Genomic DNA, 25,777 nt, shown 5'->3' on the forward strand with positions numbered 1-25,777 from the left:
AAGTATCTATTTTCTGTCTGCAAGACTTCTACTGTGGTGTAGCTGTTACACATATCAATAGATCTTATTGTGCTGGTAAAGAAAAGGAAATTAGTAGTAGCTGTCACTCCTTTAATACAAAATAAATCAGCTGCTCCTTAAAGTGGATGTAAACCCAATGTCATCCTTTCTAAACTACTACCATAGGGGTTATCTATAAGGATATAGATGCCTCCTGCATGTATCTTTACCTGTCCAATGTCTCCCCTCTGTCTGTTATGAGACCTGCAGATTCTGTGGGTGGGTCTGTTGTCTGGAGCTCGGTGGGTGGAGTTATGATGTCAGTAGACTCCCCGCCCACCTCTACACTCCCCTTGTCAATATGCATTTTCTCCTGTGTATTTCTAACACTGAACTTCTGCTATGATCTCTAACATCCAGTGAAAAGACAGGAAAGTAACCACATGACTTCAGCATGCCAAATCATGCTGAGGTGTGGAACAGCCAATCCTTGCAGAGCTGCTGAAGAAAGGAGTGAGGGTGGGAATTAAAAAATAATGCATGTCTTAGGCTAGTGCACTAGATATGTAAATCACCTGTCATTAACAGCAAGGGGGAGGATTTGACAAAGTTTTTCTCTGTTTGTCAAGTTTTATCTCACTGAAACAATAAAAAGAGGATTGCTCAGAGCTGGATTAACTCTTTGTGGCAAGACTGGGCTCAAATTATCGGAAATCTTATACTCTACATTATGACATCAAATAAAAAAAATTACGGGTTTACATCCACTTTAAGTCAATCCTCAGTGTACCAACAGGTGTAGGAGCTTGTTCAGATGCCAGCTTTGCTAAATAATGTCTTATGTAATGTTCCTGCTTTTCTACCTTAGTTTGCAAAGTCAAAATTCAGAAAAATGTACAAAAATCCTAACTTTTTATATGTACCATACTGTGCCATACCTCTGGCTCACTGTCGTTTAAAATATAGCTTTCCTGTTGCATTTTTATTGCTGTACACTTTTTTAAGTCAATATATTTCATCCTAGAAATGGATGAAATTAAGCCACATAAAATATTAAATAAGGGAATGTCTATATTTAAATATCAGCACAATACTGAAAAAAAATCTTCACGAAATAATATACACCGATTAGCCATGTCTTTATGACCACTGATAGTTCAAAGTGATTTTAAACCCTTACTTTGTAAAACAACCCTTTCTTTTTAAAGCAGAAATTAAAGCCAAAACATTTGTGTATAGATATAAAACGTGTTCCTAACACAGCATGACAGCATATATGTATGGGTAGGCTCTGCTCCCTGCCCTATCTCAGGACCGGTTATACTATAAGAGTAGGTCTCCTCCCTGCCTGCAGCATTCTCCTTTTTTTCCTCACTGCTACAGCCGGTTATGCTACTGCTGAAAGCAGGATTTTTCATATCCCTCACCTTCCCTCACCTTGCCAGATTCATCTGGCCAAGCTGCACAGGTTCAAGCCTCTCCTGTGACGAAGCTCCCCACTGTACAGGTAGACATGAATGCCTATACGGGGGAGACCTCCCTCCCTCAGGATCCAGGAAGAAAGGGTGGTGAGGACATCTGGTCTCCTTTATCATGACGCCATGGATGGACATTTATTGGACTTTCTGTTTGGACATGAAGCATGCAGGTGGTAAGGCACTACATGGTGCACAAATCCATATTATTCAGTTACTGCTGCAAGTATGTGGTTAAGCTTGCATTTCTGAAGGGTTGTGGTTGTGTCTCCAAAACTGCTAATGCTGATAGCAGGTATGCTGTGCTGGGTTGAATCCTTCCTGTTAACTGAACAAGCCTGGCCCTACAGTCTTGACTTATTTTCTGCAGGTATGCTGTTATTTTGCATTTTTGAAAAGCATATATCACACATGCAAATCTTACTGGCTGTCCATAGTGCCACTCTGTTACTAATGTTTCATAGGTTGAAGTCTGCAGTACTAATGCTTGGATTGATAACAGGTGATACTGAACCCTTTCCCATTAGCACAGGACCTGGCCCTGCAGACTGGGCACACTGTGTTTTGATGCTTGGTTGTGGTATGATCAGTGTTGCCAACCTACCAGATTAAAATTTACTGACACAACACCCAAAATTTACTTGCACAGCCAACCTCTCCTGAAAGATTTAACTTGACAGATAGTAACTGATGTTTGAAAAAGTCAGTTTTGCCACGTTTACATGCCGTGTTTAGCCAAGTTTGAGTTTAGAAGCGTTTTTTTTTAAATTGTATTTATTTATTTATTTATTTAGCAAATTGTCAAAAATGAACGTGAGTTACCACGGTACATGCGCTTGCAAGCAGTTACAGGCATTTGGCGTTTCAAATGCCTCTGAACATCCTTCCTGAATGCATTTTTTTGCTTCTAAAGTCAACTGCATAGAAGCGACTAGAAACGACCCTGTGTACATGTACTGATAGGATAACACAGAGGAGAGTTCAGGGGCAGCTGAAAAAAACGCCCAACTGCTCCTAAGCGTCCATTTACCAGCAGCAGCAGTGTACATGAAGCAGATATTCAGGCAAAAAGTATATTTCTTATTTTTTTTTCAATATATTAAGTAAGTGGCTCAGGGACAGGAAATTAGAATGGGCGGCACACACACGAAATTGACTCTCAGTGACGCTGACAGCAGTGTGCAAAATCACAGATCACCGACATGTCCCCTCCTGAGTCACAGTGACAGTCTCTCTCCATGCCAGGTGGTCCCTTCAGCTTGCCTTGCTCCCGTACCGCAAACCCGCACACAAGGCTCTGGCTACTTCGCTCGGCTCCCTTGCATCATGACATCACACGACACCTTCAGGCATCGCCTCCGCCAGACCAGCCCCCTACCGGTACTGCCAGAACACACTGTAGGAGACACTTGAATGGTCTTGGCCTACTCCGGGTACCCGAGCTGGGCATGCCCAGTTCCGAGCCAGGCGTTGCAGCAATATTTTTTACTGGCAACCTTTGCCACTTACTGGCATTTACTGGCAGGAGAAAAGTGCCCTTTTTTTACTGTAAAAATGCTGACGGTTGACAACACTGGGTATGATCCTTGGCGGTACATGTGTCTAAGGTAGGTTTTAACCTGCTAGTGCTAATTGTCAGATGACTATTAACTTACGCTGCTTGCCTGTGATTAACTCTACAGTATGAATGACTGTTATGTGTTTATTTCTATGCATTTACATGCTGACCTTGGTGCTAAAATAAAAGTCAGGATCTGTTTAGTCACATTCCTTAGTACTTACCTGTTAGCAATATGTAATTGCTTGTGTTATTGGTGTACCCCACAGAGAGATATGTGGTTTGTAGTGGTTACTACTTATGGCAAATACTCTCAGGCATGGCTCCAGGCTTTCAGCTCATCTGTGAACCAGTAGCAATCAGCCTTCCTAGAGACCAGCAACTTTAACTAAGGTGAGGGCAGGTAGGTATATGCTATATCTTAAAAGAGTGCACATTATGGGCATAATGAGTATAAATCTCTCCAGCCCTGAACACCAACACCAGTCAACCTGCTTCTGCAACAAGGGACAGATCCTCCTCAGCCCTGAAGGAACCACTATGTAGTTAACTGCCAGAAGAGGCAGATCAAGAGAACTCTACAGTAATCATAGTGATCTGGTGGTAACTGGTGTGTCAGCTAAAATGCAAAACAAAGTTGCAGGCCAGAGGCAGTGACAAATGGGCAGAGACTGAGAAAGCCTACAGTCACTAATGGTTCCATACCAAGCCTAATCAAACAGCTGTGTTTATTTAAAGGCAACCACTACCTCAGAGCTTGCTTCTGGGAAATTACTATGGCAAGTTGACATATCAGAAGCAAAAGGTGGATACTTTAACCCCATCCAAACTGACTGTGTGGAGCTCAGGTACTAAGCTATTCAAACAAAGTCATCTAAAGGGTACCTCTGCCTCAAAAGCAGCCGGCCAAACAGGCTTCATCAAATTAATCAAGGGTACCATTCTTCCAACAGAAGAAACAATATCCTTTGCAGAGACCCTGGGACAGCAAATAGATCCGGAGATGAAGAAGGTTCATACTACTGTCAAGTAGTGTTTTGTGACCTGCGATTGAGCTCACTTTGGTAGCCAGACTGTCAGGACCCCAGACAGGCTGAAAGCAGAGCTCTGGTCAGTGATAAACTTTTTATGATGGCGGATCCTAGATTGAAAATGGAGTAGCCAATGATGCAGTTCAGCCACATTTTGGATACAAGACTGTATGCTGTTTCTCCAGTAATCATTGTGGTCAGTGAACCCTTATGACTCATTCCACAAGTAAACACATGCCGTTTTAAGTCAGAGTGGTGACTGTTCAAATCGGATCTAGTGATATCTAGAAGGAGGATTAATCCCTTATGTTAATCGCCAATGACCAGAGGATAGCCAAAAGGCAAAGTAACAAAGAGTGAATGACAGATTAAACCTGGGAGAACTATAGCGGAAAATAAAGAATCAATAATCATCTTTATTTGCCTAAACCCAAGCCACCCAGTAGTAGCTGACAGTTATATGTAAATTTGAACTTAGGATCCGTGGGTCTTGTGCATTAAGGAAGCCAATGGAATTTTCATTCCTCTCTACCAATTCATTGCATTCTCTCCATGACGCATTAGAGCACAAGGGTTGTGGCTACATGGTTGTTAGTCAAAAGTAAGACTTGAATAACAAGTGGAAGGATGAGGATCCAAAATTACATAGGCCATCGTTGCAATTAATCTCTCTAGCCGTCAGTAAGGCTTGACCTCCACAAATCATACCCCATGATTTCCAAGGAGTATTGTTCATAGCGGTGCAACTCCAAGTCGCAGCGACTTCAAAGTAGTCCCTACACTACTTTTGATCCCACTGTGATCTAACTTGGGGCCATGGACATCAAGAATACACAGGCACTGATTCAAGTCGCATAGAAATCGCAGTAAAATTGCACAATTTTTAAGTCGCAATAGTGGAAACCTAAGCTAAGACTGTAGATGGTCTTTAGACCTAGCAAGTTTCATAACCGCATGGTTGCATAGTGGGTGAGGTTGAGGATAGACACAAGTCGATCAAGTCCAGCCTATGTGTGTAATTATATGTCAGTATTACCTTGTATATCCTGTATGTTGTGGTCATTCACAAGTGTGTGTGTGTGTATACTGTATACACACTTCGAGTTGCCCCATGTTTCGGCAAGTACCTTCACTTGGCCGTTAGAGTTCACTATGAGTTCATCTGGCAGACTGCAACCTTTCCACAAACTTCGGGCATTTTTCAGGATATTGGGTCCAGTAGGGGCCGACTTGTGGGAGCAAGGACTTCTGGTGAGCCTTGTTTGGGCAACAGACTGGCACAATGACTTCCAGGTTCTGGGAAAAGAGTCCTAGTACAGACTCTGATCGAGTCAGGAGGAGCCATCATCTAGAGACCAACTAGTCTCATTACAACAATAACCTACCGGGAAGCAGTTCTGAATTTCTGAAAAAATACAATAAAGTTACCCTCAGAGAGAGCAACAGTATAAGTATCTCACTTGAACAAATAGCTCTTTCCCATTGGTTGCATCCCACGGGCGCAAGAAGGGTAAAGTAGCCTGTAGTAACCCATGTGGTCCGAAGGGCCCAAGGGAAGGTTGACAACTGTATTAACTGGTTTTGTAGTAAGGAAAGACTTACTTCCTGCACCAGGAACAGTGACTCCACAGAGGAAACAAGTCCCCTTTTGGGGAGGTAGCTAAGCTAACTAATCTTTCAGCGTATCAGCTATTAGGCATACCAATCATCACAAGTTGTTACTTGTCGGGTATTCATGCCGATGGAGGACAAGGTGTCCAAAAGTCAGAGTTGCAGTGGTCACAGGCTGAAGTCTTTCCGAAACGCAACAAAAAGAACCTCAACTATGCTGCAAAGACTCAGCAAAATGGGGAAGGCCTATCTTCGCTGTCAAGAATGAATGCAGGACTAGTCAACTTCTGGTATCTCCCAGTCAGGTCTACCAGCCGTTAGGTAGGGTTTCTAGAACTTACTGCCAGACGGCGTAAGGTACGAAGGCCGTTGGATGACAAAGGGATAGTCTCCAAACCAACAAGGGATCGGTAACAAGTAAGGCTATCAAGATATTGGTCTGACAGTAACCTGGGTGGCTTCCCAGAGGTGGAAGTAGAGAAACTAATGACAACCAGCTGGGTATGCAGATTAGCCAATATGGATATTGAACAAACCTAATAGTCTCCAGGATCCTTATCCGGATTCGCAGCCGTTTGGTGGTGATAACAATAATGGCCCTGTGGCTTGCAGGCCATGATATACGCGGGTACAGTCTCACCCTATTCTCCTTCCGGAGGTCCAACACTTCATACAGCGTGGCCAACGGTATCTTCCAAATCCATACAAGTTACATCTAGATGCTGGAGATCAAGAAGTGGAGGTCTCACCTTTAGTGTTTGAAATCCTATGGAGGTCAGAGCGCCTACTCCAGACTTCAAGTACATTAGTTACGAGAAAAACCTACAGGATTTAAAGGATGGAATTCTCTGTTCCTTGCTGTAAGGATTGAATTGTAAACAAGTAAGCCTAGAGACGGCATTAAAGGATACATGAAACTCAGTTGTGTCCTCACTCTCTGGGATCCAGTAACGATTGTATATCTTGGCAACCAATTCTGAAAGACTTGGGCAGATTATTCTTTCCCCCGTGGGGTCTTACAAAAAGTGTGGGACACATTGTCTCACTCTGCATTCACAGGGATATGACATCTTTAATATGGCCAGTAACACGGAATAAGTATTCTGTATGGCAAATAGGTCTAGAAGGATCGCAGACATCCAAGTGTCAAGCCATAAACTACCATGATGCTGAAATTATTATGGCTCTAGTCTCTTCCCCAACACTATACAAAGGTTGGTATCTTTGCAACCTGGGTTGGAATATCATCCTTCTGGCATATCTAAACTAAAGTGTTTGAAGTACCACAAACATTGAAAATAGATTCAAGGTTGAAGAGAGACATAGAATTGGCCCTTCTTGAAGGAGCAAAAACGATAGGCTTGTCAGACCTAACGACATCAGAAGACAAGCACTATCCAACAAAGACAATTGCAGGAGTGCGGATCAAGTCAGTCAAAGGGCTTAGATGGCTAGGACAAATCTATCAGATAAGGACAGAGACCGCTCTTCCAAACTGATTGTGCACCCATGGGCGGAACTCCAAAGGAGTCCCTCCAGAGTTAATATGTAAACTACGACCTGGTCTACATTCAACACGCTGGGGGTCCATGTTTATGGACCCAGCAGTCTTAACTACAATATATCTCAGTCAATATTGGGGATAGATCTAATCCTCGACTTAAACACTTCAGCATCACCCACCCTTGTTGTCTGGTGATTTTGTACATCCCATACGTATATGCTGTCATGCTGTGTCAGGAATGAGGAAAATGTTATACTTGCCTAACGGTAATTTTCCTTTCCTGATGCAAGCATGACAGCATATAGGTCCCTCCCGAAACTAAAAAAAAAGAAAGAAAGGCTTTGCAGTGATACTAAGTTATGAGAATGCTGCAGGCAGGGAGGAGACCTACTCTTATAGTTCCTGAGTTAGGGCAGGGGGCGGAGCCTCCCCATACGTATATATGCTGTCATGCTTGCATCAGGAAAGGAAAATTAACGTTAGGCAAGTATAAAATTTTCCTCATTATAAATACCTTTTCCCCCCTTTTTTATAAGTGATCATATTTCCTCTGTTCTCAGTTGCATAGGAGCTAGTAGAGGAGAAACCGCAGCACACTGAGCTTCCCAATGAAAGGCTGTGCGGGAGAGGGGGTAATGTGTCAGGAAAAGACTCATCATTAGAGACTAAAAGGCTAATCATTAGAGGAGAGCACAATTAGTTCTCAGCATAGCTAGAGAACTAACCATGGTGTGTTCTTATGCCTAGTGTGGTCAGTTTTTAATAGGTAAGCAGGAACACCTGGGATTTCACACAAAAGACGCAATACAAAGAGAACAGCATACTTTTTCATTCAAATACATGGTACAGTAGGCACATATCAGGAATATCTGGCAAGTACTGGCTGTGTGGTACATGTGACAACAATCTCCCATATTCTTCATATGTCTGGGCTATAGGGTAGAGTGGCAAGATGGAAGCCTTTTCTTACGAAGAAAAACATCCAAGCCCAGCTAAATTTAGCAAAAACACATCTGAAGTCTCCCAAAAGCATGTGGGAAAATGTGTTCTGGTCTGATGAAACCAAGGTTGAACTTTTTGGCCATAATTCCAAAAAATATGTTTGGCACAAAAACAACAGCGCACATCACCAAAAGAACAGCATACCCACTGCGAAGCATTGTGGTGGAATCATCATGCTTGGTGCTGTTTTTCTTCAGCGGGAATAGGGGCCTTAGTCAAGGTAGAGGGTATTCAGAACAGTTCCAAATACCAGTCAATATTGACACAAAACCTTCAGGCTTCTGCTAGAAAGCTGAACATGAAGAGGAACTTTATCTTTCAGCATGACAACGACCCGAAGCATACATCCAAATCAACAAAGGAATGGCTTCACCAGAAGAAAATTAAAGTTTAGGAATGGCCCAGCCAGAGCTCAGACCTGAATCCGATTGAAAATCTGTGGGGTGATCTGATGAGGGCTGTGCACAGAAGATGACCTCACATTCTGACAGATTTGGAGTGTCTTTGCAAAGAAGAGTGGGCAAATATTGGCAAGTGAAGATGTGCCATGCTGATAGACTCATACCCAAAAAGACTGAGTGCTGTAATAAAATCAAAAGGTGCTTTAACAAAGTATTGGTTTAAGGGTGTGCACACTTATGCAACCATATTATTTTATTTTTTTATTTTTACTTCCCTCCACCTAAAAGATTTCAGTTTGTTGTTCAACTGAGGTGTACAGTTTATAGGTCACATTAAAGGTGGAAAAAGTCCTGAAATTATTTATCTTTGTCTCATTTTTTTACATCACAAAAACCTGACGTTTTAACAGGGGTGTGCAGAGTTTATAGATAGATAGATAGATAGATAGATAGATAGATAGATAGATAGATAGATAGATAGATAGATAGATAGATAGATAGATAGATAGATAGATAGATAGATAGATATAGATAGATATATCTATCTATATAGATAGATAGATACTGTATTTATTGGCATATAACACTCACTTTTTCACCATGAAAATTGGGTGCAAATAGCGTGTGTGTGTAATATGCCAATACTTCAATTTTAGCTGCCTCGGAGGGGACAGGGAAGGAGGCGGGACGAGCGCCATCAGATTACATACAGTGAGAAACTCCTGTTAACTTAGTGGCCTCTGTAATAGGAAGTCCCGTCTCCTGGGCCGCCATTGGACCACTGTTCTGTCTATCATAGGAGATTCTCGCTCGTCCCGCCCCCTCCCTGTCCCCTCTAGGCTGCAGATGGGCATCGATCAGGCTGCACTGATGGCAATGGTGAGGCTGCTGCATTGATGTGGACTGATGAGGCTGCATTGATGGCACTTGTGAGGCTGCAGATGGGCATTGATCAGGCTGCATTGATGGCAATGGTGAGGCTGCAGATGGGTACTGACCCTTATTTTGCTTCAAAGTTCCTTATTTAAAATTTAAGTTTTTTTCCTAAAACTTCCCTCTTAAAATGAATGTGCGTGTTATACGTCTGTGCGTGTTATATGCCGATAAATGCGGTAGATAGATATATCTATCTATATATATAAAATAATCAATATCAATATTGAGATAGATAACTAAGGTTCAGGGGGGTCCATGCATTATAATTGGAATTCTATGCTAATGTTTTAGGCTGTGCACACCCATGTGAACATATCTGATCCCCCGCTGTGTGCCCGGGCTCCCCCTCACCCGTAGCGCTGCTGGATTTCTTCTCCCACTGGGGACTGCGGGAACTCAGGGGGATGTGTCAGGACTGAGAGCAGGAAAAGAGGCTGGTAAATAAATAATTTACCGGCTTCTTCCTTTTCTGAATGGACACAGTGAACAATTGGTACTGATCACTCCTATGTCCATTGATAACTGAGCATAGTAAACTGTGTCTACTATGCTTCAGTTTATGAATGAACGGGAGCCGCTGTCTTCTGTTCATTCATATTAAGTGCAGCTGAGGTTACAGAGATAAAATTGAAGAATCTGTGTCCTCAATTCTTTTCTCTTAATCAAAGGTGAGATGTTGGGGGTCTGTTTAGACCCTTGATATTGCACCAAAACCCCCCCAACAGTGTTGGAAAAAAATATGTACAAATCATTTTAAAAATGAAGGGCTCATTCACACGGGTTCTCTGGCCCATGCAGTGTGAATGAGCGATTTGTTGCCAGCTGTTACTCTATGGGGATGCAGTTGCTGTGTCCCCATAGTGTAACATTGACTGCTTGAACACAGCAATAGCCACATTAAAGAAAAAAAGGCAAATCAGACTGTACAGACCACAGCACTTTGCAAGTTCAGACATAAATGGATGAGATGTCTCAGCCAATGGGCAGCGATTATCTTTGGTCCCTTGTATTGCTGGGAGAGCATATTTATTTGGGTGGGCATAGAATGCATGAAGGTAAAAAAACTTCTGCCCTTTCAACCACTTTAAGCCCAAGTAGCAAAAAAAGAGGGGGAAGGTTTGGGACTTTGAGTGAGGCTGAGACCTGGTGTGGTCTCATGCCTCCATCCCTGTATATGAATAAAGAAGGGCAGAGCGGGACTTTAAATGAAGCACGCAGTCATCAGTGAGGGGTCAAGACAAGGTACATTTATTGCATACCATAAAAATTCATAAAAGTCAATAAGTAATGTCATGATATAATTCATATATATACAAAAAGGAACATGATAATACATGACAGTTGACTTTTATGAATTTTTATGGTATGCAATAAATGTACCTTGTCTTGACCCCTCACTGATGACTGCGTGCTTCATTTAAAGTCCCGCTCTTCCCTTCTTTAGGCCCAAGTAGGGAAGATGTTTAATATTAATTAGAGCAAGCCCAATGACATGTGGGCATGGACTCTAGTAACGTATATCAGCATGTGGATTGAAGCATGAGAACAGGAGTGCATGTGGTGATCTTATTTACCACGCCACGAGTAAATTTTAGCATATATGAGCACATTTATTTTATATACTTGTCTATTTATGAAACGGGATTACACTATATTATATATTTTGTTTTTTACTGATATCTCGGAAGGATTGAAGCAATTAGGAGTATGTCTGGATTGAGAGGGGGACGAAAGAGAAAATCGATGATTGATTAATTGAATACTAGAATGTACTAGTTTGATAAGGGTATTTTGGCATGTGGATCTGAGAATTGATTTACACTGGGTGGTGCACAATGAATATTGGCATATATATGTGAGCACATTACCATGAGAGATGTTGATGGCATGGTGAGAGATGTTGATGGCATGGTGTGTGTGGACATGTTACACTATATAGCTATTTTTGTTTTTGGGAACACTGTTTTGGAGTCTTAAAAGAGAGCACTTGAGAAGATAGAAGACACCACATACATTTCTTTGGAACATATGAGCTTTATTTGACTCTTGCTCATGCTGGATCAGATAGTCTGGTGAAAGTTTAAAATTATTACAGGAGTCTTGCCTGTTGGTGAACAACAGAAGCTTGCTAGTGGATTATATAAGCGCTGGTCCTATCTGTATGTCAACAAAGAGGTCCTGAATGGTCCCGAAATATTGCAATCTTCTACTGTGATGTGATCATTTAGAATAAAACCTTTGGATAGTATTTGAAGATCCTTGGTGTGCTAGGATATAAGTACATTGATCTGTAAAATTTCCAGTCTCCAGCTGGTTGTTGCTGCTGCACCCATCATCTTTAAGCCTACTTAAGGAACACATGTGATGGGGACATTGGTTTTTTGCCTTACTTTGACTGTTTATTCTGTCTTATTTAGATGTCCCTGATTAATTCCCAGCTTCCTTCCTCTGTTACTTCCTCGGAGGACCTTTATGCACAATTTTTGCATTTTTATTATTGTCCATTAACTGAATATGTCACAGTATAATTTCTTTGGACCTCAGGCAAAAATCTTGGCTGACCTATTATAGTAAAATGCTTGCTAGTTTTGATTTCTCTGCAGCTTGGTTTTTCCATTATTCACAAGCTTTGGTTCTAACAGATGACTCATAGTTGGTAACAGAGTTCTAGTGCACTTGTGCATTAGTCTTTGTGCTGGACTACTGTCCAGACCTTGGCTTTTTATTTTTTGATCCAACATAGTTATCCAAAATCTGCTGATAAGTTTTACTTTACTTTACTTACTAAAATAAGTTCCTAAAATATTAAAATTGTAAAACTTCATTTGGGTTTGTGCCTTGATCATCAACTCCAGTTTCTTTGGCTTTTTGGACAAGGGGAACATTTATAAACAGAATATAAATTTTAGTCTCTGGTGTTGTCCCTATATCCTTAGCCAGTAGCCTGGGTTAGACGCTCAAAACCTTTGCAAGATGCAGTAACAAGTGCTAATAAGCGGCACTACATAGGAAAAAATATAATATTTAAATAAACACGATAGTGTTAAATATTTTAAAGAAAAAATGTACATTAAACAACTGCTTCTGGGCTTCGTCATGTATGATTCAGTAGTAGATTAAATACACAGGTTCTGAGAAGCATATAAAACATATATGGTCTATGGTCTATAAAAAGCATATAAAACATCAAGATCCATATATATCTTCCAAATCACTGATTAGGAACTGCAGTCTAACCACTAAAGACCCTTGAGGCAAAAACAGCTCTAAATCTATAACGTTTGGAAAGTAAAAGCTTACTGAAATGAATGCTAGTGTGCCCAGCATTAATTCTAAACCATCATGAGCTGCAGATAAATTGGTGTTTAGATCCGAAGAGAAGAAGTGAATGCTGTTCTGTAATTGTGCCCAAGATTACTCAATTTTTCCTGGTACACAGCAGCTGTAACTGAGGATGAATCATGGACAGTTGCCTTTTATTATAAAAGTAATCATAGTCCTGTGAATAGGATACAGTTTACAATGCAATAACCACAGAAATCCAAAGAAGCAAAAGATATTCAAGATGGATAAATGTTAATGACTAAAATATTCCTGAAAAAAATTAACTTCAAATCAATGTTAATGAACTGTTAGGCCATGTTCACATATGTGCAAAATGGATGCAAGTTTCTCTGTATCCAATTCACATGACATGCGAGTGTGACCGGCTCTCAATGGAGCCAGTTCACACAGGTCCGGGGTGGCTGCGGTCTACATTCCAAAAGGGTCCTGTGCCTTTTTTGGTCTGGTTCAGGTGCGAATTCCGGCAAAAATTCAGACCTGATTCGCACCTGAACCAGTGAACAGGAACGCGCCTGTTTTGTCACGTTTTTGGGGTTGTGTTCGATATGTGCAAAGAGAGATCACACAAATACTTAAAAGTATAACATTTATTAAAAGTAATGACAGATACAGATAAAGAAAAATATAACAAGAATACTTAACTAAAAATGCTGTTTCGCCACTGAGTCCCCCCACAAAGACGTGGCCAGGTAAGCAGATCAGACGCTTGCATGATGTATGATGCAGCTCTGGAGACGGACTAACTTATTCCAGTTTGGACTGTGGTATTAAGACTTGTGCATAAGGGATCGACAACCCCCAAGCCAACTCACTTTGCAATATGACCTCTCGAGGACTTGTTCAGTTAACCATTCCTTTGGTATAAGGTAAAGTTATGCTTATGTCCTTATATGGCATCCTTAATCAGGATATTAGAGGCTTTATTAGATATTTGTGAGGCCAACCTTAATAAGGAATATCAAATATGCAATATCCCTATCACTGTACCCCCTGGCCCACAAATATCATACATCTTGCAATTGTGGATTGAGAGACAGCCTATCCCTTCTGAGAGCTTTCAGATAACACAAATAAGCTATCAGATTGACGAATCAAGGCCATGATGGTGAGATAGACTCGCACAGACCTACCAACATCCAAGCCTTGGAGAACAATCTCCCCTGGATGTTTTGGAGCTGGACAAAAGACAGGCAATGTAAATGTCCTGATTGCATAAAATGCCAAGACCACCTTAGGTAGGACATAATTGCATGGTCTCAACACCACCTTTTCCTTTGTGAAGCACAGCAAAAGGCTTACAGGACAAGCTTAGGCACCCTCCTAACTGAGGTGATAGCTATGACAAAGGCATCCATGTATAATAGGAGAGTGAGAGAGATCCCAAATAGCTTAAAACAGTGGTCTTTAAAGGACCAACAACCCCATAAACAGTGGGAGTTATGTGGCCTCTGAAAGAGCACCATCACAGCAGAAACCTGACCATTTATAGTCATTGGTTTTAAGGGGATCTCTGCTGACCAGTATTTAAACAATATTCCTCTGCTCTGCACTGATAAAAGCCCCAGGCACGAGAGTTGCTGGAAATAATCTTGCAGGCTCACAGTAGCACAATGCTTGAGGAAAGAGATCCAAATTCTGCCTGGTTGTTGAACTATACCAAAAGGCTCCAGGTTTTTTCATTATACCTATTGCCTACAGCAAAGCTTAAACACCTCTCTTGGATGCAAAGGTGGGTTACATTGCAGCACTGGCCATGGAAAAATATGCCTTTAAAAGGGACATTTTTGTATGCAGGGTCCTTAAACACTGGTACATCATCCACCAGTACAGTAAAGGTCTTAATTAACTGAGACACCTCAGGGTCCACAACAGGGATCATCCACTTTTTGTGGATATTGTCTTCCATCGGGGTATTGTTGTGCAAACCACTTAGTGGAAGCTCAGATAGGCCCATTCATTGTACAGATCCTCTTCAGTAAAAGAATGCAATGGAAAGGACTCCAACCATGATACCGTAGCAAATACCTCGAAGGTAGCAACAGTTTAAAGGTATTATGGACCAACTCTTTGAAAAAACTTACTATGGACTGTTGGGATGGAGACACATTAGAAGCCAAAGAGGCTTCTTCAGATTCAACTGCCTCAGAGAAGTCTAAGATTTAATTGTCCTGTGTTTCCTGATGTATGAATAGGAAAGCCTAATTTCTTTGAGCCTGTAACTGTTTGGAATGTTTGGAATTAGATAATTTGACAATTTGGCCAAAGAAAAAACTTGAAGCTGAAATCCAGACAAACCGCTAACTACACAGATGAATTACAGATAGGGATGCTGTTTTACCTACCAAAGGATTTGAATTTGTGTCCATTCAGTTGTGGGATTTGCACAGTCTTGCCAGACAGCTAATATTGATCTACATTTTCTCCACCGTGGTTAAGCATAAGCAATACGTTTCCCATCTACAGTCTGTTATTGGAAAGTGAAGTAAACTGATGAGCTTATTCTCTCTGCTTATTCTGCTCTCTCCACCTATGAGCATGCTTCTTGTCAGCACATAACCATTGCAGCATGCCTGATTGGCTTTTAGTGCTGACCCTTCCATTCATAGTCTGAACACTTCTATACAGGGAATTTTAGAAGGCCAATATCAAGTTAAATTTAAAAACTTACAATAAATGCTTTGAAAAAAAAATACACTTAATTTTTAAGGTATTTTTCATCTGTCTGGAGATTAGCTTAATACTGATTAGATTCACATACTTAAGATTCTCATGTGAAATATGTTGAGATATATAAAAATATGATCTACTTAACTATACTTAAGTAAATGAGGTAATTTTTTGTTTCCTCTTTTCGCAGAAAACTTCAGACATTTATAAACTTCCAGCATCCCTCTTGAAGCGGTTCTATGACGATGATTCATATGATGGTTTTGTTGGACTTATGGGAAGGAGAAATTCAGGTAAATTAACATGTAATAATGCACAAACATTCACCAGGGCTCATTGTTGCCAACTAGCAGAAGCCATATAACATGGTTTAAGTACTTTCTACTCTTCCCTATGACAGTCCCAGCATGAGAATAGAAAGCTGTGTTTAAAAACAAAAATAGAGCAGTTACCCATGTTGACCTTATAGGTTCCTTGTTTCATTTTCCCAGAGCATAAAGGACAAAACCAGATTGGTTGCTATGGGCAAATATTCTTTTGTTTGTGGTTGCCTTTTCACCAGCTTATAAGACTCTATAAACATTACTAAACTGACTGTTGAAAGGAAGTTAGCCATAAGAAGACTGTAAAATAATCAAAACAACATACCAAATACTGTAAACAAAGGTGTTTTTGTGGTTCTTGCTTTCATTATAAAAGTTCTGTTCCAGATTTGTAACAGATAAAGACACGACTAAACCAAGAGCCAAGCTTATCGGTAGGTTATCCTCGTCTTCCTTAATTGAGCCCCAAATACCCTATACCCCTACTGGGGTATCAAACTTAAATTAATCATGGGCCACATCAGCATTATGGTTGCTCTCAAAGGGCCGGTTGCATCTGAAAGACTAGATGTCCAAAGCACCCTACCCCACATTACATCAGATGTCAAGAGCCGCCCCACCACCAGAAGTCAAGAGTCCCCCACCCAACCTTTACATCACAGTTCACCCCCCCCCCCTTACATTATGCTGCTGCCAGAAAGAATCTGGGAAGGAAAAAATTGCAGGGTCTGGAGAAGGACAATAGAAGGGCTGAAGTTAGCTGCTGGAGTCTGCTGAATGCTGAGACCGGTAGAGGAGATGAGGGGGTGCTGCTGCTGCACAGAGAGGTGCAGGATCTGTAGGAGAAGTTTTGTCCTCCTCTCTGCTGCTGACTGCTAAGATGGGGGGGGGGCAGAGATGAGAAAGGTGCCACAGCTGCAGGAAAGGTGCAAGTGCCACATGAAATGGTCTTGCGGGCCTTGTGTTTGACACATGTGCACTTTAATAATTCCAACTTTTTTAAAGCCAGTACAGGGCTAGAAAACACAACATGTGACAATGCTTGGGTCTAGCAATAGGTCTCTTACATGCCAGGTACTGCATTGTGGATGGCAGGGGGACAAGTGTTTAGGTTTGTCACAAACCCATAAATCTGGGGTTTTTAGAGAGTTGAAGTGGTGTAGTAGGTAGTGTGGGCTCTGTAAAAGAAAGATGTGACATATTATGATGCCTTCTAACCATCACAACCTTACTTTACACCACCATTTTGCAGATTTGCTTAAAAAAAACATGATGCACATTATTATTGCCTGAGAAATTTCAGTATCCTTTATCTGAAAACCTAATCTGGGTTAGACTCAAATTCCTGAGCCAGAAGGTCAGTAGACAGATAAAAACATTTTAAAGAGAAGTCAGCAATTACAGTTTCTATGGTTCTTCGATTCAAGGCTTCCTTTATAGTGAATCTGTGTCCAGCCCATGGGCACGCTAGCATTTACATATTCCGAAGTAAATTAGGTTTGAAAGAAGGCCCCACTGACATCTGTAGCTGCATGTATTACTGAGCAATTCCTCCTCAAAGTTAACAAAGAGAAGCAATAAAGTCTAAAAATGAAAAGCTTCAGACGTATGATCTTCTGTTTTCTTGCATTGTTTCAAGTGCTTTTTAAGATGCGTTTTCATGCATTTATCTGCATTTTTATTTTGCATTTCCTTGAGTTATGGAGTCAGCATCTAGAGAGGTGTGGGAAAAGCCTGCCAATTTTACAAATGTAGCTAGGCCATGAGAACATGACCTGTTGTCAGGTGCAGGTCTCAGTAACCAATCTTTTGTAGTGCATGTATCATTAATTTTAATGTTCTCTCATTCATTTCTATGGTGATTTCTACACACATCCACAGATAAAAAAAAAAAAAATACATACCTAAACTATTTTTCATGCCTTACTGTAATACACTGCACAGATGCCAACCAGACCCATGGAAAACAATATGATGCAAAGTAACATGCATTTTGATGCATTGTAACATGTGCGTTATAACACATGGGTGTGAACAAGACCTAAGAGTGCTTCTCCTGTAAACTTTGAGGATAGATTACTCCACAATGCCCACAGATAAGGAGGTCAGTCTTGTCTAAAAGCTCATTTACTGTTAATAATATGTAAATATTTAATGTCTATAGCCTGGCCACAGTTGCATTTTTTTTCTTTATCCAATAATTTTTATAGAAGTTTTTACAGTGTACACTATACAACCAAACAGTTGCAATTTTAATGTACAGCCTCCTATGAGAGGAACAGAAAAAGATAGATGGATGAAAGTTCAGTCCCTACATAGGAGTAACAGAGGGCATTTTTTAATATTATTTATGGTTAGTTTACTACAGCATTTCAATGAATAATGCAATAATAATGCAGTTTTAATCTGTTCCAATTTTAGTGTACCTATATGATCACAGATCACTATAACGCATGTATTATGTTCCATAACCAATGACATTTACAGCAATGTCATTGTGATTCTTAGCACTCATTGCAGAAATAACATTATGGTAAATTATAATCACTAGAGCTTAGTTAAATAAGCCCTAACGGCTAAGTTCACCTTTAAGGAAAAATAATAAGTGCACATTTATTTTGCAGGAAAAAATGCGCATTTATCTTTTTTCCCCACAGGGACCTGAGACACGTTCTCCAGCTTTCTGCCCATACCTCTATGTGGGCTTTCATTTAGAAAGCTGGATGATGTGTGAATGGACTATGAGTGTGCTGATCAATGCACTCATTGTCCATTGAGAACTACAAGCCATCTGCCATGGTGGCAGACAGGACTTGTAATTTATTAATTCACAGATTTCAGTGAATTAATGATGTTCCAAGGTGAACTTAGACTTTAAGCTCACCGCACACCTTACAATCTGATTGTTAAATCTCCTTTAGCTTTACTTACAAGTATAGTATAAGGGCCTGCCTGATTGGATATAGATTAGCTAGTTTAACATCTCCTGCCTGATCCATAGACAAATGACTGCCAAGCAGGACTGCTGCTATCTTGAGTGGATGTCATATGACGTCCTCCCAGAATCACACCACGCATGTGCCCCACGGGCTACGCTGTGGTGCAATCTGTCATGACAGATAATTGTACCGCTGCTGGTACCAGGAGATCACTGTGACCAATCACAGCAGATCACATGGCAATTGTACACAATGAATGGCTTCCATTCATACTATTCATTGTGCAATATTGTATTGATCTCTGTAATTGGTCACAGTGATCACAGACAGGGACAATTACAGCCCATTTGTACCATGTGATTAGCTTTAGCTAATACACACTGAATGAATGGAAGTCATTCATAAAAAATGGTTGCTTATAACAGGGATTCTCAATGTTCTAAGCTATCATAGCGTGTAAAAAAAAAAAAAAATCCTGAACACCTCCCCAGGTATAGTAAAGTGTTACTATGGTACCACTGTATTGCCCTGGTCACAGCATGTAAACAAATTGTAAAAAAAGAGAAAAAATTGTAATTAAAAATAATTATTTTTATTTTTAAATAGAAAATAAATATTAAATAGTAGTTTTTGGGTTTTTTTTTTTACATACTGTCACCAGTTAGTGTCCACTGCCGCACCATTTATTTGATGACTTTGTACTGCACTGGTAACAGCATGTAATAACAAATTGTGAAAAAAATTACATTTCTTAATTTTCCAAAAAATTGTGACAAAATTACAACTTCAAAAAACTGGCCATGCCTCTTACTAAATACCTTGGACTGTCTACTTTCCAAAAAGGGCGTATTTGTACTGTCCTGGCAAGAAATGGGATAACTTACATCAGCACTGATCGATTTTCAGATAATACCATAGTTTGTGGACTCTATAACTTTCCTGCAGACTAAATGATATACACTGATTTGGGTTTAATTTTTCCAAAGTAATGTAGCAGTATACATAGTTACATAGTTACATATTACATAGTTACATAGTAGGTGAGGTTGAAAAAAGACACAAGTCCATCAAGTCCAACCTATGTGTGTGATTATGTGTCACTATTACATTGTATATCCCTGTATGTTGCGGTCATTCAGGTGATTATCTAATAGTTTCTTAAAGCTATCAATGCTCCCCGCTGAGACCACCGCCTGTGGAAGGGAATTCCACATCCTTGCCGCTCTTACAGTAAAGAACCCTCTACGTAGTTTAAGGTTAAACCTCTTTTCTTCTAATTGTAATGAGTGGCCACGAGTCTTATTAAACTCTCTTCTGCGAAAAAGTTTTATCCCTATTGTGGGGTCACCAGTACAGTATTTGTAAATTGAAATCATATCCCCTCTCAAGCGTCTCTTCTCCAGAGAGAATACGTTCAGTGCTTGCAACCTTTCCTCATAACTAAGATCCTGCAGACCCTTTATTAGCTTTGTTGCCCTTCTTTGTACTCGCTCCATTTCCAGTACATCCTTCCTGAGGACTGGTGCCCAGAACTGAACAGCATACTCTAGGTGCAGCCGGACCAGAGTCTTGTAGAGTGGGAGAATTATCGTTTTATCTCTTGCGCTGATCCCCCTTTTAATGCATGCCAATATTCTGTTTGCTTTATTAGCAGCAGCTTGGCATTGCATGCCATTGCTGAGCCTATCATCTACTAGGACACCCAGGTCCTTTTCCATCCTAGATTCCCTCAGAGGTTCTCCCCCCAGTGTATAGATTGCATTCATATTTTTGCCACCCAAATGCATTATTTTACATTTTTCTACATTGAACCTCATTTGCCATGTAGTCGCCCACCCCATTAATTTGTTCAGGTCTTTTTGCAAGGTTTCCACATCCTGCGGAGAAGTTATTGCCCTGCTTAGCTTAGTATTGTCTGCAAATACAGAGATTGAACTGTTTATCCCATCCTCCAGGTCGTTTATAAACAAATCAAATAGGATTGGTCCCAGCACAGAACCCTGGGGAACCCCACTACCCACCCCTGACCATTCTGAGTACTCCCCATTTATCACCACCCTCTGAACTCGCCCTTGTAGCCAGTTTTCAATCCATGTACTCACCCTATGGTCCATGCCAACGGACCTTATTTTGTACAGTAAACGTTTATGGGGAACTGTGTCAAATGCTTTTGCAAAATCCAGATACACCATGTCTACGGGCCTTCCTTTATCTAGATGGCAACTCACCTCCTCATAGAAAGTTAATAGATTGGTTTGGCAAGAACGATTCTTCATGAATCCATGCTGATTACTGCTAATGATATTGTTCTTATTACTAAAATCTTGTATATAGTCCCTTATCATACCCTCCAAGAGTTTACATACTATTGATGTTAGGCTAACTGGTCTGTAATTCCCAGGGATGTTTTTTGGGCCCTTTTTAAATATTGGTGCTACATTGGCTTCTCTCCAATCAGCTGGTACCATTCCAGTCAGTAGACTGTCTGTAAAAATTGGGAACAACGGTCTGGCAATCACTTGACTGAGTTCCCTAAGTACCCTCGGATGCAAGCCATCTGGTCCTGGTGATTTATTAATGTTAAGTTTCTCAAGTCTAATTTTAATTCTGTCCTCTGTTAACCATGGAGGTGCTTCCTGTGTTGTGTCATAAGGATAAACACTGCAGTTTTGGTTACTGAAGCCCCCCGATTCACTCGTGAAGACTGAGGAGAAGAATAAATTCAATACCTTCGCCATCTCCCCATCCTTTGTAACCAGATGTCCTTCCTCATTCTTTATGGGGCCAATATGGTCTGTCCTCCCTTTTTTACTGTTTACATTTTGGCCTAAATTTATAATAGAAACTAAGAAAAATACAGGATCTTTTTCCAAACATTTGGTCTTTTTTAGTTTATTTAGCAAAAGATAAAAAACCCAGTGGTGATTAAATACGACCAAAAGAAAGCTCTATTTGTGCAAAAAAAAAAATGATAAAAATGTTATTTGCGTACAATGTTGCATGACCAAACATTTGCCGTTCAAAGTGTGACATCGCTGAAAGCTGAACATTGGCCTGGAAGGGAGTGAAAGTGCCCAGTATTGAAGTGGTTAAGTAGGCCCTCATATTGCATGGTCTTGGTAGATCTAAAGTTAACTACGGAGATTGTACTGTCAGGCTGTAACATGTATGGTGAGCCTTAAAGTGATTGTAAACGATCACCTTGTAGAACAACCCATTCCGTTTAAAATAGAAATTTTATGCAAAACCTTTTTGTAGAGATATTTAAAAAACATATAAATACCTGTTTCCCTATTTTATACGTGATCACCTTCCCTCTGTCCTCAGCTGCATAAGAGCTGGGAGGAGGAGAAGCAGCAGCACACTGAGCTTCCCACTGAATGGCTGTGCAGTGGGGGGCATGTCAGGACAAGTCTCTTCATTGAAGGAGAGTACACTGAGTTCCCAGCATAGCTAGAGAACTGACCACAGTGTGCTCTCATGCCTAGTGTGGTCATTTTTTAACAGGAAAGCAAGGGGACTGGCAGGAACACCAGGGATTTCACACAAAGGAAGCAATACAAAGAGAACAGGATACTTTTCATACAAGTACATGGTACAGCAGGCACATATCAGGAATATGAAGTGTTGGGATAACAAATGCTTTAGCCCACTATAATCTTGACATCCAATCTGAATATGTACAGTATCTATATCACAATACATTTTATTTCATTACATTTATTACAATATTTAATTAGAGTGGTTGAGCATTAAATGCGTTTGTAAAGGCTATGTTTTTTCTTTGTAAAAATAACAAACATGCTATACTTACCTTCTCTGTACAATGGTATTGCACAGACGGGCCCCGATCCTCCTCTTCTAGGGTCAACCTGCCAGGCTTCTCCTCATCTGTGTCACCATAGGAAGTCGATTCCTATGGTACCACACCTGTGGGCTCGGTCCTGCGGTCCTGCCCCCCCCCCCCGTTCTCTGCTCACAAGATCTGATTGACAACAGCAGGAGCAATTGTCTCCCATTGCTGCCTCTCTTTCCTGTAAGGAGACAGAGAGGCCTGCACCTCTACAGACAGGTGCAGCACTGGATCAAGATAGGATAGGTATGTATGAACTAGAACATTTTTTACCTTGATACAGGAAATGCATTAAAGTAAAAAAATGTTCTGTCTTTAAAGCCACTTTACTCTGTATTTATGGAAACACAACATTTTTCCTAAATATAAGATGACTCTCATTAAAATCTACACCTAAGACTAGCTTGGTTGTAGAGTGACCACTCTGGCAAACAAGAGTTGCATGTGTTATTAATATCATATTATTTTAGTTTATTTATAAGATGTCAAATGAGATGAAGGTGCAGGGTAATGGGGCATGGAAACGTAGTACAAGTAACATTTATACATAATAGATAGCAATGTGTAGAAGGAATAAAGAGCAGTCAGGCAGGAAGCAGATGTCAGCAGCAGGTGCAGTAAAGAAACAAAACAATACACTTTACCAATGACATATTGGACCAAACATATTGAAATCCACAGCAAAGAGTAGAAGGATAACCTGTGAATTTAAATCATTTCCTCTTTTCCAGATTCTAAGGAATTTTCTTCATTGCCTTTAAAAAGTAAGTACAATTCACAATAATCTTAAAAGATAGGTGAAGCCAATTGTTTAATAAATGATAAAGTCTATTTATATAGGAAGCAAATGCATGACTCCCTAGGGAGCCACTGGAAATACATGGCTACCTGCCCTTTATCTGGATCCAGCATTTCACCGACAACCTCTGACAATGATCAGGTCCAGTCACTAGGATTTTTTTACCATTTATTATAGAACTCTAACTAGAGAAAAATTTTACTGTAGCAGAATACCCAAAAAAGCAGGACTGCTAAACTGAATTGGCAGTAGGTTCTCTGAGAGCTACCTCTAAAATAGATGCTGACGGACAGGGGACAGCCAGATAAATCTGTGACTCTCTGAAAGCAGTAATGGTGTTTCCTTGCTCTTGAATCTGACTTCTGTGCTTCTATAAGCAGACAAAAATCCATGGTCAAATATCCCTCTTCCTGCCCAGCTCTCTGCAACTCTCTTAAGGCAAATAGTGTCATTATACAGCCCAGCTCCCTTCAGTGTCACTATTCAGCCCAACACCTCGGCAGGTGGATTGGTATAAAGGGCCTTCAGTACATGACTCATGCTGAGGCCAGGCCCTGATGGCAGTTCAATATACAGGCCGCCTCCCAAGGAGAAGCCCCAGAGACAGAGTACTAGAAAGGTGCTCCCAAACAATTATTTTCTCCATAGACCATACTTCTGAACAACACCATCAGGAAATGTGCATTCTAAGCCCTGATTTGGCCCAATCAGGGAACAGTGAAAGCTGGCTGTTAAGGAGCGGACTAGGAAGCCGGCCACCGTGTCCTTAACAACCGACGAGTCATCAGCTGTCATCAGCTGTCAATGGGCTTCCCTGCTGACAGCTGATAAAAAAAAAAATCACTTTGGGTCTGCAATTTTAAGGGGAACCCCACACCAACATAAAAAAAAAACGGTGTGGGGGTCCCCCCTAATATTCATACCAGACGCTTATCCCAGCATGCAGCCTGGTAGGACAGGAAGGGGGGGACAAACAAGCGCCCCCCTCCTAACCATACCAGGCCACATGCCCTCTACATGGGGGGGTGCTTTGGGCCAGGGGGGCCCTGCCCCCCTTTACCTGGCCAGTGGTTGTGGGGGTCTGTGGGCAGGGGGCTTATCGGAATCTGGTAGTCCCCAGATCCTGGCCCCTCCTATGTAAATGAGTATAGGGTAAATTATAAAAAAAAAAAGGTGTCAATAGAAAAAAAAACAGTTTTTGACAATTCCTTTATTAAAAAAAATGTAAAAAAATGTCCCTCTGATGTGGATCGCCACCGCTGGACCCGAAAAAAAGGTAAGGGGCAGGCCCACCTTGTGACATCACCGACTGGTGCATGCTGGGTCAGTGACGGCACAAAGGGTGGTGCCACCACCCTTACCTATATAAGAGGTTTCAAACGACAGAGCCTGCAGTGTGCGGTTAGCCTTCGTTGACGGCGGAGAGTTTCTTTTTATGGGCCCGCCGGTGGCGGCAGCATCGTGATTGACGATTGATCTATATTATATTCCTTTTTTTAATAAAGGAATTGTCAAAAACTGTGTGTGTGTATTTATTTCTTTTTGACACTTTTTTGGTGAATGAATACCCCATACTCATTCACATGGGGGGGTGGTCTTGGGGCCCCCTTGATAAAGGGGGCTTCCAGAACTTAATAAGCCCCCTGCAGATAGACCCCCACAAACACAGGCCAGGGTTGTTGCGAAGAGGCCCTTATCCCCATCATCATAGGGACAAGGTGCTTTGGGGTAAAGGGGCAGAGCCATGCCATTTTTTTCACAATTTTCTATTGCTGGTAATGGTATTGTATTGCCGGAAATTTAAATGTAATTTTTTTTCTTTAGAAATGTCAGTTTTGCTGCAGTAGGCTTTATACATGGTACTGATGCGCTACAGGAAGACTAAGGGGACTGCCCAGGCACTATATTTAAAGGAATTTTTTATTTTTATTGTTTCACTTTAAGCATCACTAAAATCACTGCTCCTTTAAAAATAATCTTTTTAAACTTTTTTTTGCATTCGTACATGTCCCCCAGGGCAGTAGCTGGGCCCCTACATGCTTTTGATGGCCAATAACTTGCATACAAGCTATCAAAATGGGGACTTTTGATTTTTCAAGTTTGGGTTTTATAGACTTCAATGGGGTTTCTTGTTCGGGTCTGAACTTTTGCTATGTTCGAAAGTTCTGTCACAAACCAAACCGGGGGTGTTCGGCCCATCTCTACTGCACAGTGATGTGCTTTACAAATTTTCTGTGCATTAAACATGAAATAGCCCAGTCATGTGACCCCTCAAAGTCACTGACTCTCCTTTAATCACTGAGCTCTCCCTGTTCCGTAGAATTTTTTTAATG

General features: G+C 40.9%; 1 protein-coding gene across 2 annotated transcripts in view; it reads left to right on the top strand.

Moving 5' to 3' along the window:
• TAC3 (tachykinin precursor 3) overlaps positions 1 to 25,777 on the top strand; it is a 134,790-nt gene that overhangs the window by 93,769 nt on the left and 15,244 nt on the right. For both annotated transcript variants that reach the window (XM_073613842.1, XM_073613843.1), the window contains exons 3-4: positions 15,721 to 15,823; positions 23,377 to 23,409. In XM_073613842.1, coding sequence (XP_073469943.1) covers positions 15,721 to 15,823; positions 23,377 to 23,409 — 136 coding nt within the window. The remainder of the gene's footprint in view (positions 1 to 15,720; positions 15,824 to 23,376; positions 23,410 to 25,777) is intronic.

The sequence above is a fragment of the Aquarana catesbeiana genome, linkage group LG02 (genome assembly GCF_042186555.1).
Source record: "Aquarana catesbeiana isolate 2022-GZ linkage group LG02, ASM4218655v1, whole genome shotgun sequence".
Classification (NCBI taxonomy): Eukaryota; Metazoa; Chordata; class Amphibia; order Anura; family Ranidae; genus Aquarana; species Aquarana catesbeiana.